Raw genomic sequence first — 10,022 nt, 5'->3', positions numbered from 1 at the left:
ACGTTTCTGAAAAGTTTCCTTAAATTATGCATATTTATGTTTTTTGCCCCAATAAAAGAGTATCGCTTTCACAAGGAAATATATATCTGAACAACATGCACTTGCTGACTTTTGAGCAAGCTGAAAAACTTTCTCAAGAATATAGAGAGCGGGGACTCTTTAACCTGGCAAAATATAGATAAAGAAATAAAAAAAATGGGGGGTCGTGGTCTATGCTGAATTTGTTTTTTTAGATAGAATGAATGGAAAAGGGGTGCTTGTATTGTGGTTTTCGTAGTTGCAAGAATATTTTTTTTCAAGAAAAGATCCCCTCCTTCAATACCATGATTGGGTCGACCAGGCCAGATTATGACTGAATAGGGGAAAAAATGTACATAGTTATTCCAGCTGAAATACTTGGAATAATTCGTACATTTTCCCCACTTCACTGGAACGTGTTATGCACCTACTTATCCCTAGGCCATAGCATCTGTTCTTTAGCCGCATTCTTCCCAAGCAATAAGCAATTTTCGCAGGAAGAAAAGTAATTTAGAGATGCTGCTTAGAATATGATAAAGTGTTCACTGGGAACTTAACGATTGGATAGCATCTATTCATACTTGAGACCTAATTCCGTTACTGGGAATTTATTCTTGTTCAGCAACTAAACTTTCATTACCTCGGTCTCACTGCTGTAGTTAGTCGCGAACCAAGGTGCATAATCCTCAATTTTTGAGGATCCTTCACAAATCACAGGTGGATGTAAATGATTGATTTTTTCAGTTACACGACTCGTGAATTATTTTTTGAAGGATCCTTCTTAAGTGGTTGTAAAATGATTTGATTTTTCAGTTACATGACAACTCAAGAAATTCACGATCTATTATGCAGCAGATGATTCTCATATCAATCTATTATGTGCCTCTACAGTTCCAATTCAGCTCCGGAAAGTGACAACGTATTTTTTTCACATTAACTAGTGTTTAGATTACATATGCAGGAAAACTAACATCTTGAATCATTTGCCTGGAAACCATGCTCTGTTTACGGGTGATGGGCAAAAATAAAACAGACATCACAACGCACCACTATCGAGGAACTTACAAAATTAGCTGCTAGTGCAGTATTTACTTCTATAAACCTTCCTTTTAACTTCAAATTCAAATACTCGTTATTTTTCCAATCCAACTCAAACATCGACCAAATGCCTCCAAGTATGTGCAAACCAAACATTGATTAAGAAAAACACAACAATAAAAGAAACACATGAACAGATGATACCGTCCCTAGTATAATACAGAAAGATGAACGGACCATTTACAGCTGCATTCATGGAACCCCCGAGGAAGGGAGGGGGAGGAGGAGGAAGGACATGCAAGCCCATGTAATCTTGTCAAGCTTCCTCCTTTTACCTTTCTATATAAATTATTATTCTTTTGATTCATTTTTACAAACACGTGATAAAGATGACCCACAGACAACAAAATAAACTTCATCGTCAACAAGTCATTCATCATCAGACACACAAACAACATCAGTTACATTAGTAGCTATGGCTGAAGTAGAACCTCCCTGTACACTATCCAGTGTTTGAAAGTCGGATAGGTCCAATGAATCGAAGTCAGAGCTCATATCTGGTAGAGGTGGCATAATGTTCCGCCTGTTTGCATGAGGTCGATTCTCCATATTCAAAAGCAGTTCCTGTGCAGACATAGGCGGATTTTGTGGAGAAGGCAACCCGCCAATGTCATGCTGCGAACTCATACTCCGCGAACTAGAGAGATGTACCACAGTAGAAAGATCTGCAGCTAACTGTGACGGGGAGGATGTTGTTTGTAGAGAAGCATGTTGGGGAAGTGAGGGTGATGATGCAGCCATGTTAGTGGATAGCGGTTGATTTTGCAAACCATGTGCCAAGGTTGAGGGGCTGCTCGTAGACATGGATGTAGGAGTTCTGAAAGGCTGAAGATGGGGGGCTGGAGCACGGATCTCACCAGCTACTCTGAGATTGCCAGTGGAAGGGGTAATTGCACTGATGAGAGGCGGCCTGCCAGGAATTCCAGCAGAAAGTGCTGGCGAACGACTAACAGCAGCGGTCTGCTGAATGGGTGCTTGTTGGCCAGCTAAAGACAACCCGGTAACAGGTGTAGATCTAAATGCAGGTTGAGGAATCCCACCAGAATTTACTGAACGATTAATAACTGGCAAAGAGGGGACAGAAGTCTCCTGTCCAACCTGTGCTTGGCCAGCTGAGGACAAACTGGTGGCATGAGAAGCTCTCAAAATACCTGGGGCTAAATTTTGCTGGCTAGCTGCAGACGAATCAGTCATAGGAGAAGACCTCAAACTAGGCTGCTGTGACACCTGATGTAGATGCTGCATATAACTAGAAGGCACAACTTGCAAAAAAAAAAAAAAAAAAAAAAAAAAAAAAATCAGTACCCAAGTAAAGAAAAATTTTACTTGAAAAATCACAAATCTGACTTGTATAACCTAGTAGAAATTGACAACTAGCACTACTTTTTATCACCCTGATAATAATGTATTCTAGATAATATCTGGACACAAGTGTCAGTTCAAAATTCTGACAGGAAAAGTAAACTACTCCGAAAAATGCATAACCAACAATGATTACATACCTTGACGGATGCCTGGAAGCCCCGAAGGTTTGAGATTCATGCACTTGCATCTGAAAGCGTCTGCCAAAAGCTTATTCATGAGAACTTTATTCAGACTCGTATCAAGTTCATTCTTCTTCCGAAGAAATGCTGCCTCAGTTTCCTGAAGATTGAGATCATACTTTTTACGGATTTGTGCAACCAATTCCTCTATCACCTTCTCGCAATCAGATCTCAGACGCAATTTCTGCTCAAAAAGAGGAAAAGAGCTTGAAGAAAATACAGAAGGACTAGGAGCAAATAATCACAACGAAGGAAATTGGAACTAACCGTGTCCTCAAGAATCTTAGTGGCTTGTTCTCTTTCTTTATGTATCCTTTCCCATTCTTTATGTAGAGGATCAGCATTGAAAGGAAGAAGAATTGGATTCGAAGTGGCCATCTGATGGGCAGGATGAACTGGTATATTCCTAGGTCCTTGGACGAAGGCAACATTAGTGTTATGTTGCAAGACTGCTTGACTAGGAAGCTCAGCGGAACCTGGCACTTGAACAGAAGCTTCAGTACTCTTCGAAGATGCACCCTGTTCTGAAATGGGTCGAGGATCCACTCTACTGACTTCTGATAAATTAGGCTGATCACAGATCAGAGGCGACATCTCAACATCAACAGATGGACACTCTCCCGAATTACCACCAGCCTGCAAAGTTTCCATCATCTCTCCATCCAAATGACGAGAAGACCCAATGTTTGGGATAAAATTCCTTTCATCATCATGGGTTTGACGTGCAGTGTCGCTTGGTGGCTCGTGAGCAGCAAGAGAAAAACCATCAGAAGCTGGCTGTTGTTGCTCGGAACTATTAATTAACACGGCTTCAGAACTGTTGGGTCCACATTGCCCAGCATCAACATCAGCTTGTGTTCCACTCTGATTTTCTAGGAGTGGCATCTCATGAGTGAGTGTTTCATTATATCCTGAAGACTGGTAACATATGTACTGATTTAGCTGATCCAGTTTAAGTGCAAAACCATCCATAACAGAACAGCCAAAAAATTTCTACAAAGTATCGGGAAAAAATGCATTGGGTTGGCAAATCACGCATATTATTTTTTGAATGGTAGAACAGCAATTCACCAGGAAAAAAATGATCCAATTACCTGTTTTACGGCTTGGAATAAAACTAGAAAGTCACTTGCCAATTACTCGCTCAAAACATCTAAAAAGAGCATGTCTTTGCAATTTGAGACATTTTAAACTTTCCTAGAGAGAGCTTATATACCTACGTCCAGATTCTGAATCCAGATGTTCTACAGAATAACACAACACAAGCACCTCATAAATTGGCAAGACAGAGCACTTACTTGATTTTGAGGTATAGAACCACCACCATCAGAAGTAGGAACTGCTGCTGCCAAACGCAAGTCCACTACCACTTCCTCAAGAGAAATTTGTTTTCTATCAATGGAGCTAACTGCATCTCTCGAGTTTTCTTCATCATTTGGTAAATGAGAATTATTTTCCAGACTACCATGTTCTGTATTCAATTCTTCAATAACATTATTTACTTCTGAATGATCATTCTCCACAACTACATTAACACCCGTTCCAGATACTTCCAACAAATGCTCTCTAGGTGGATGCTCTAGTGGAACTTCAGTATGTTCTTCGGAATGAAGAGGAAACACAGAAGCAATTTCCTCCGGACCACCACCTGAATCACCTACTTCATTAGGCTTCTCGTATCTAGCAACCAACGCTCCAGCCGTGGACGCAATCTCAACTTGCTCCTCTGCTGCTGGTGCTGCTATAGCATTTGTAGTTCCAATAGGACGAATATTTGACTCATTAGAGGTAGATGCAGGTACATCTGGATCACCTACTTCATTAGGCTGTTTGGATGCAGCAACCAAAGCTCCAATTTCCTCTGAACTACCACCTAAATCACCTACTTCATTAGGCTCCTTGGATGTAGCAACCAATGCTCCAATTTCCTCTGAAATACCACCTAAATCACCTACTTCATTAGGCTGTTTGGATCTAGCAACCAATGCTTCAGCCGTGGAAGCGATCTCAACTTGCTCCTCCATTGCTGCCGTTGTTAAAACATTTGAAGTTTCAACAGGAAGAATAATTGACTCATTGGAAGTAGATGCAGGCACATCTGGGTCACCTACTTCATTAGGCTGATTAGATGTAGCACCAAATGCTCCAATTTCCTCTGAACCACCACCTAAATAACCTACTTCATTAGGCTTCTCCGATCTAGCAACCAACACTCCAGCCATGGATGCAATCTCAACTTGCTCTTCTGTTGCTGGTGTTGCTAAAACATCTGTAGTTTCAATAGGAAGAATATTTGACTCATCAGAAGTAGATGTAGGTAGTTCAGATGCTACCATGTCACACTGCATGCTATCCACAATATTACCATTCAGTTCCTCAACATGTTGTCCAGATACAGGGTGATCAGTCTTGGGACGATTGTGAGAGGCATTTACATTTTCCTGAGAGCACCCTATGTCATCTATAGGATTAGATCCAACGCCCCTAAAGGAATTTGCTTCCGCCAACCAATAAGCAGCCTTTAGCATTTCCTTGTTCCTCATAGCAGTGTGTTCTACCTCAAGCTCTTTAAGCTGCTGGTCCTTGCGGCATTTGAGCTCTTGCATTTTGCTTGAAAATTCAGTTTCTAATATTTTTTGTTTATCCTTTATTGCAGCATTCTGACCAAAGATAGACCGAAGAACAGAAAAATTCACTCTGTAATCCAGCTCAAGCTCTTCCTTCTTCTTCTCCCATATTTTCTGGAACTCTTTGATTTCCTCCTTTTGCTTCTGTACCAGCTTTGACATTCGCCTGTCACATCTATACTGGACCTCCTTAATGAATTTTTCCCTTTCAATATCCACAAGTTCTTCTTTAGGTGTGACAATGAATTCCATGGATAAGTTTTTAACTTTAAATCTTTCATCCATTTCATTTTCCACATTTAGCTGGGAAGATTCTACAGCTTGTGACATGCTTCCCTTCGATGGCTCTTCTGGAACAGATCGCGCAGCTAATAAAGAAGACTTAGAAGAACTTGAAGCATTATCATTTTGATCCAACCGCTGCATGAACATCTTTTTCAAGGAACGGATCTTCAGATAAACACCGTTTACCTCTTCCTCGGTGCATCCGAACTGTAAGTGCTGCTTTGCTAGCAAGAATGTCTCCTCTTTGTCAATTTTTTGCTTTAAGATTGAAGCTGCAACCCAACACTGATAATTCACAGTAAATGTCAAATAAGAAGAATCACATCGACATGTTTTTCTTGAAGCAAGAAGCACACTAAATATATATGATAAAGTTGAATGTTAATTTGATGATAATCTAATAAGACTTGACCTTGACATCAAACTAAATTGGCTGTAGCACTACCATCAATCTATAAGACGTGATTGAATTCGAGAACATGCATACTGCCAGCTTAATCGGATCTGACAAACCACGGTGTTGACTAAGCGATGATTTGGCGGTGACATTGGCAATAGGAAAAAGTAGACCTGATATGTCAAATAATATATACCATTAACTCGACAGGTTAGTTGATGTAGAGTGATAACTAGACAAATATGGAATGCCGATTTGAAACCTAAACTGGACTGATACGTCAAAGTGAGGCAGTAGAAACACGAGCCGCAAGTGCGGAGTTTGGAGACGAGAATTCACTGTTGTATTCATCTTGACAAGATGAACCAGAAGTGAGTGGAACAAAGAACACCAAAGACAGACACAACAAGAGATGCGGTCTCCCTGAAAGAATCATTGAAAATAAACAAAGATAGTAAACTAAAAAAGTAAAGAAAAACTTTGGTCGAGCGGCCTCCAAAGAAGCTACTTAGATTTCTACCAAGATTGTAGAAACTCTGATACCAAGTTTAACTAGAAGAAATAAGACACAAAACCACTTACTGACGTTACAATTAATAACAGGCTCCTTATATCGGAACTTTGAGCTGCATGAAACAAAAAAGTACCTCATCTTTTAGGATTCCTAGTTATTATGATGTGATTATATTTCACCTGAACTTTTAATTGTCCATGAAGAGAAGGATAAATTCCATTGACAAAATAAAATAATTAAAAGGATGCAAGCAGATGATATGGGCAGTGAGGCAAAAAGCTACTAACCAGAGATAACTGGAAAGCCTGTAAAATTGTTGCAGATTCCCTACTAACATGATGATTCTCCATGACATATTCCAGAAACTTTTCTACAGTATGTTTGACATCGTCCTGCATTTAAATTTTGGTCATCTGGCCAGCAAGCAAAAGACTAGAAGGTAAAACCTTGGCTTACCTATTCCTTTGGTATATTATACAAGGGAGTGCTTGCAAGCAGGAAAAGCCACAACTATGGCAATCATTCCGCAAAATATCCTTTTTTATTCATTTACATAGAGAGTACCAAGTTGTTCTAGCTTGAAGCATGGTTGATATAACCAATTAGCAGTACGAAATTTGGTAGTGGCACAGAACCTGGTTCGTATTATAATTAAGATTTGTAGATACTAACAATAAACCACTGTCATGAGGATTGAATTACAGGAAGAGATGGTAGATAAAAACAAACAAGATAGCACATTATTTATGAAAAAAAGCCATTTAAGGAAACAATTAGAAATCAAAAGCATACACTAAGCAAAGAACCAGGTGGAAGGCCTTCAATAGAGCCATAAGAAATCAATGACAGCTTTGTAGAATTAGCAGCAGAACTCTTCAGATATAATAAAAGAAATATAAGAAAATAAAACCTCAAAGTAGCTAAACTATTGGAGTTCTGTAAAATCCACAAATTTGAGGAATAAAACACAAACATAAAGTTGCTGCCCTTTATCACAAAGACAGCAATGAAAGAAGTTCCAAATAGCAAAGTTAGTCTATTGGAAACAGCCTCTCTATCCTCACAAGGTAGGAGTAAGGTCTGCGTACACACTACCCTCCCCGGACCCCACGGTGTGGGATAATAATGGGTATGTTGTTGTTGTTGTAGTGCCCTTGATTAGTTTTGTAGAAACAATTTTTACCCATTTTATGGGAAGATGAACTAGTTTACTGGCTAATTTTGAAGTGGTCTCAAAAAAGCAGATGCTGCAAGTGTTAGAAGAAAGAGCTATAGCAGCACACTGTCCTGTCATGTGTAGAGTTCCCAAGATGAAAAATGCAAGATGCATATCGCTCATGTATTCCTGATTCTTTGTTGCTTAACTTAAAGCTACTAAAACAAAGATACAAAAACCCATTTAACAACTAGGACATACACCTTTACGGCAGATGGCACAAGCAAATGAAGAACACCCTTTCACATGCTACACATGTCCTATACCATTTGACATAATAAATGTAGCGCTCTCTGCGTTTTGGCAAATTAACTAGGGCAGTGAACTCTCCCTGAGCACAGAGTGATGGAGGTCTTAACGACCATACTAGGTTTCCAAGATTTAAACAGGTTTGGATGTACGAGTACCGCAAATGCAGAAAGAATGTAATGGTGCTTACCATTGTGCCAAAAACTGCAGTATTATATATCTACTTGAAGAGAGTTTAATCAAAGAAAAATTGCTAATTCAGAGGCAATCACAAGACCAGGACTCATACACAAAAAGATTAAACCTTTTTTTTAATTGTTCACTAAAAGATTAAACCTTTGACAGGTTAATATCACCTTATCAAAAAATAAATATCATACTTATTCAGAGCTTTATCTTTTATACATAACAAATCTTTCACAAATTCAGAATAAGACCTTCGAACCCACTCATTATGATTAGGGAAAAAGGTCAGATTTATCCCTCTACTTTAGTAAATTGTCCACGTTTATCCCTAGTTCTACTATCCGTCCAAATATATCCCTACCGTTAAGAAAGTAGTCAAAAATGTCCCCAACCCTAACGGTTGTCATTGTGGCAAAGGACCCTCTCAATAAAAAATGCCACATCATTAAATAGAAATGGTGGGCTCAATGTGTGTCCCAAAAATAATTAGAAATGAAATAGAAAAAAGAGTAACAAAAAATAAAAGGAAAAAATAAATAAACATAGAAAAAAGGAGTAAAAGATCTATGCTCGTATCCTTCCCTCCCCCTCTTTCTTCACCTCATCAGAATATTCCAGCCAAAAAAGTATCCTTCTTTTTCATCCAATTTTTATTTCTCAAGCTTTCACTTTCCTCCTCCTTTCTCTTCTTTGTTCATAAACTATCTCTTCCACTATCTCTCTCAATATTCAAGTGGCTTTCAATCCTTAAAATTCCATTAAGAGCACTGTTCTAGATAGCAAATTTTCCTCGGCGAAGTCTTTTATTTCAGGCCAAAGATTCTTTTTTTTAATTAATAATTACTATATTCTTTGTTTGCGAAAAAGATTGTTCCGTCGAGATTTTACTGGTTTTGATATGTTCAAGCAGTGAAGAAATTTTTGAGCGAAAAAAGATTTTCCAGTCGGGTGGAATTTTAAAGAGAAATAGGAGGTCACTGGTAAATGGGTTTTTATGGAGGATTTCTTTCTTCTGGATCTAGCTCTTCTTCTTTTTGTGGAAAAGGAGTGTTAGTGGCCAGTTATGACCAGTAAAGAGGAGCGAGAGATGGGAGAAAAGAGGTGATTTTCTGATGAGTGACTAGAAATATTTATAGAGATGATTTCTAGTGAAGCTTTTTGGTGGGTATTCCCGATGAGTGATTGCTGATGATTTCTGAGGTGGAGAGAAGGTGGGGTATTTTCTTGGTGGAATACCTGGAGTGGTGGTTCGAACAGTGACGGCTAATGATGAAAATTTATGAAATAATTTTGTGGAGCTGGACAAGAACCTTGAATTTGCAGCAATGGTGGTATGTTAGCCGAGAAGGAGAAGACTAATTTTAGTGGGTTTAGTTATTTATTTTTACAGATGGAAAATAAATAGTGACATGGAGTCCACCGTGTCATTTTAATTGCTGGGTCATGGACATCCGTTAGAGTTGAGGACGATTTTGTCTACTTTCTTAACGGTAGGGATATATTTGGACGGATAGTAGAACTAGGGATAAACGTGGACAATTTTCCAAAGTAGAGGGATAAATCTGACCTTTTTCCCTTATGATTAATCTGGACAAGCAAAGATTTCTAATTTTTTCATTGTTCATCAAAGAGCCTGTATATGCTCCAAAGACAACATATAACTCAAAAAATTATAACTTCTAAGAAAGGGCAGGCAGGAAATGAATACCGGAAGTTTTAGCACTTCAAACAGTTTTGCAAACTCAGCTTTCAGGTGGATATGAAGGCTTTTCTGCTGTATGACTCCTCCTTCAGGCCGCCCAACAAGGTTTACCTCATGCAAGACATGAGACGGAGACCTAGAAACATGCTTCGCACCAATACCATCATTTTCATGAACACCTGGACC

The 10,022-nt window shown here is 38.9% G+C and overlaps 1 protein-coding gene across 5 annotated transcripts in view; it reads right to left on the bottom strand.

The window, feature by feature from the left end:
• Positions 1 to 1,196: 1,196 nt before the first annotated feature.
• Positions 1,197 to 10,022, bottom strand: part of LOC104110894 (helicase protein MOM1-like) — a 34,091-nt gene continuing 25,265 nt past the window's right edge. For 4 of the 5 annotated variants that reach the window (XM_009620549.4, XM_070196316.1, XM_009620675.4 and 1 more), the window contains 6 exons: positions 9,843 to 10,015; positions 6,771 to 6,875; positions 3,959 to 5,857; positions 2,928 to 3,578; positions 2,619 to 2,844; positions 1,197 to 2,378 (listed from right to left, as the gene is read on the bottom strand). In XM_009620549.4, the coding sequence (XP_009618844.1) occupies positions 1,486 to 2,378; positions 2,619 to 2,844; positions 2,928 to 3,578; positions 3,959 to 5,857; positions 6,771 to 6,875; positions 9,843 to 10,015 (3,947 nt within the window). In that variant the 3' untranslated portion in view covers positions 1,197 to 1,485. The remainder of the gene's footprint in view (positions 2,379 to 2,618; positions 2,845 to 2,927; positions 3,579 to 3,958; positions 5,858 to 6,770; positions 6,876 to 9,842; positions 10,016 to 10,022) is intronic. The other variant, XM_009620739.4, reaches the window with a different exon arrangement.

This window comes from Nicotiana tomentosiformis, chromosome 2 (assembly GCF_000390325.3).
Source record: "Nicotiana tomentosiformis chromosome 2, ASM39032v3, whole genome shotgun sequence".
NCBI lineage: Eukaryota > Viridiplantae > Streptophyta > Magnoliopsida > Solanales > Solanaceae > Nicotiana > Nicotiana tomentosiformis.
The sequence above is the reverse complement of the archived record's forward strand: the minus strand, read 5'-3'. Positions and strand labels throughout refer to the sequence as shown.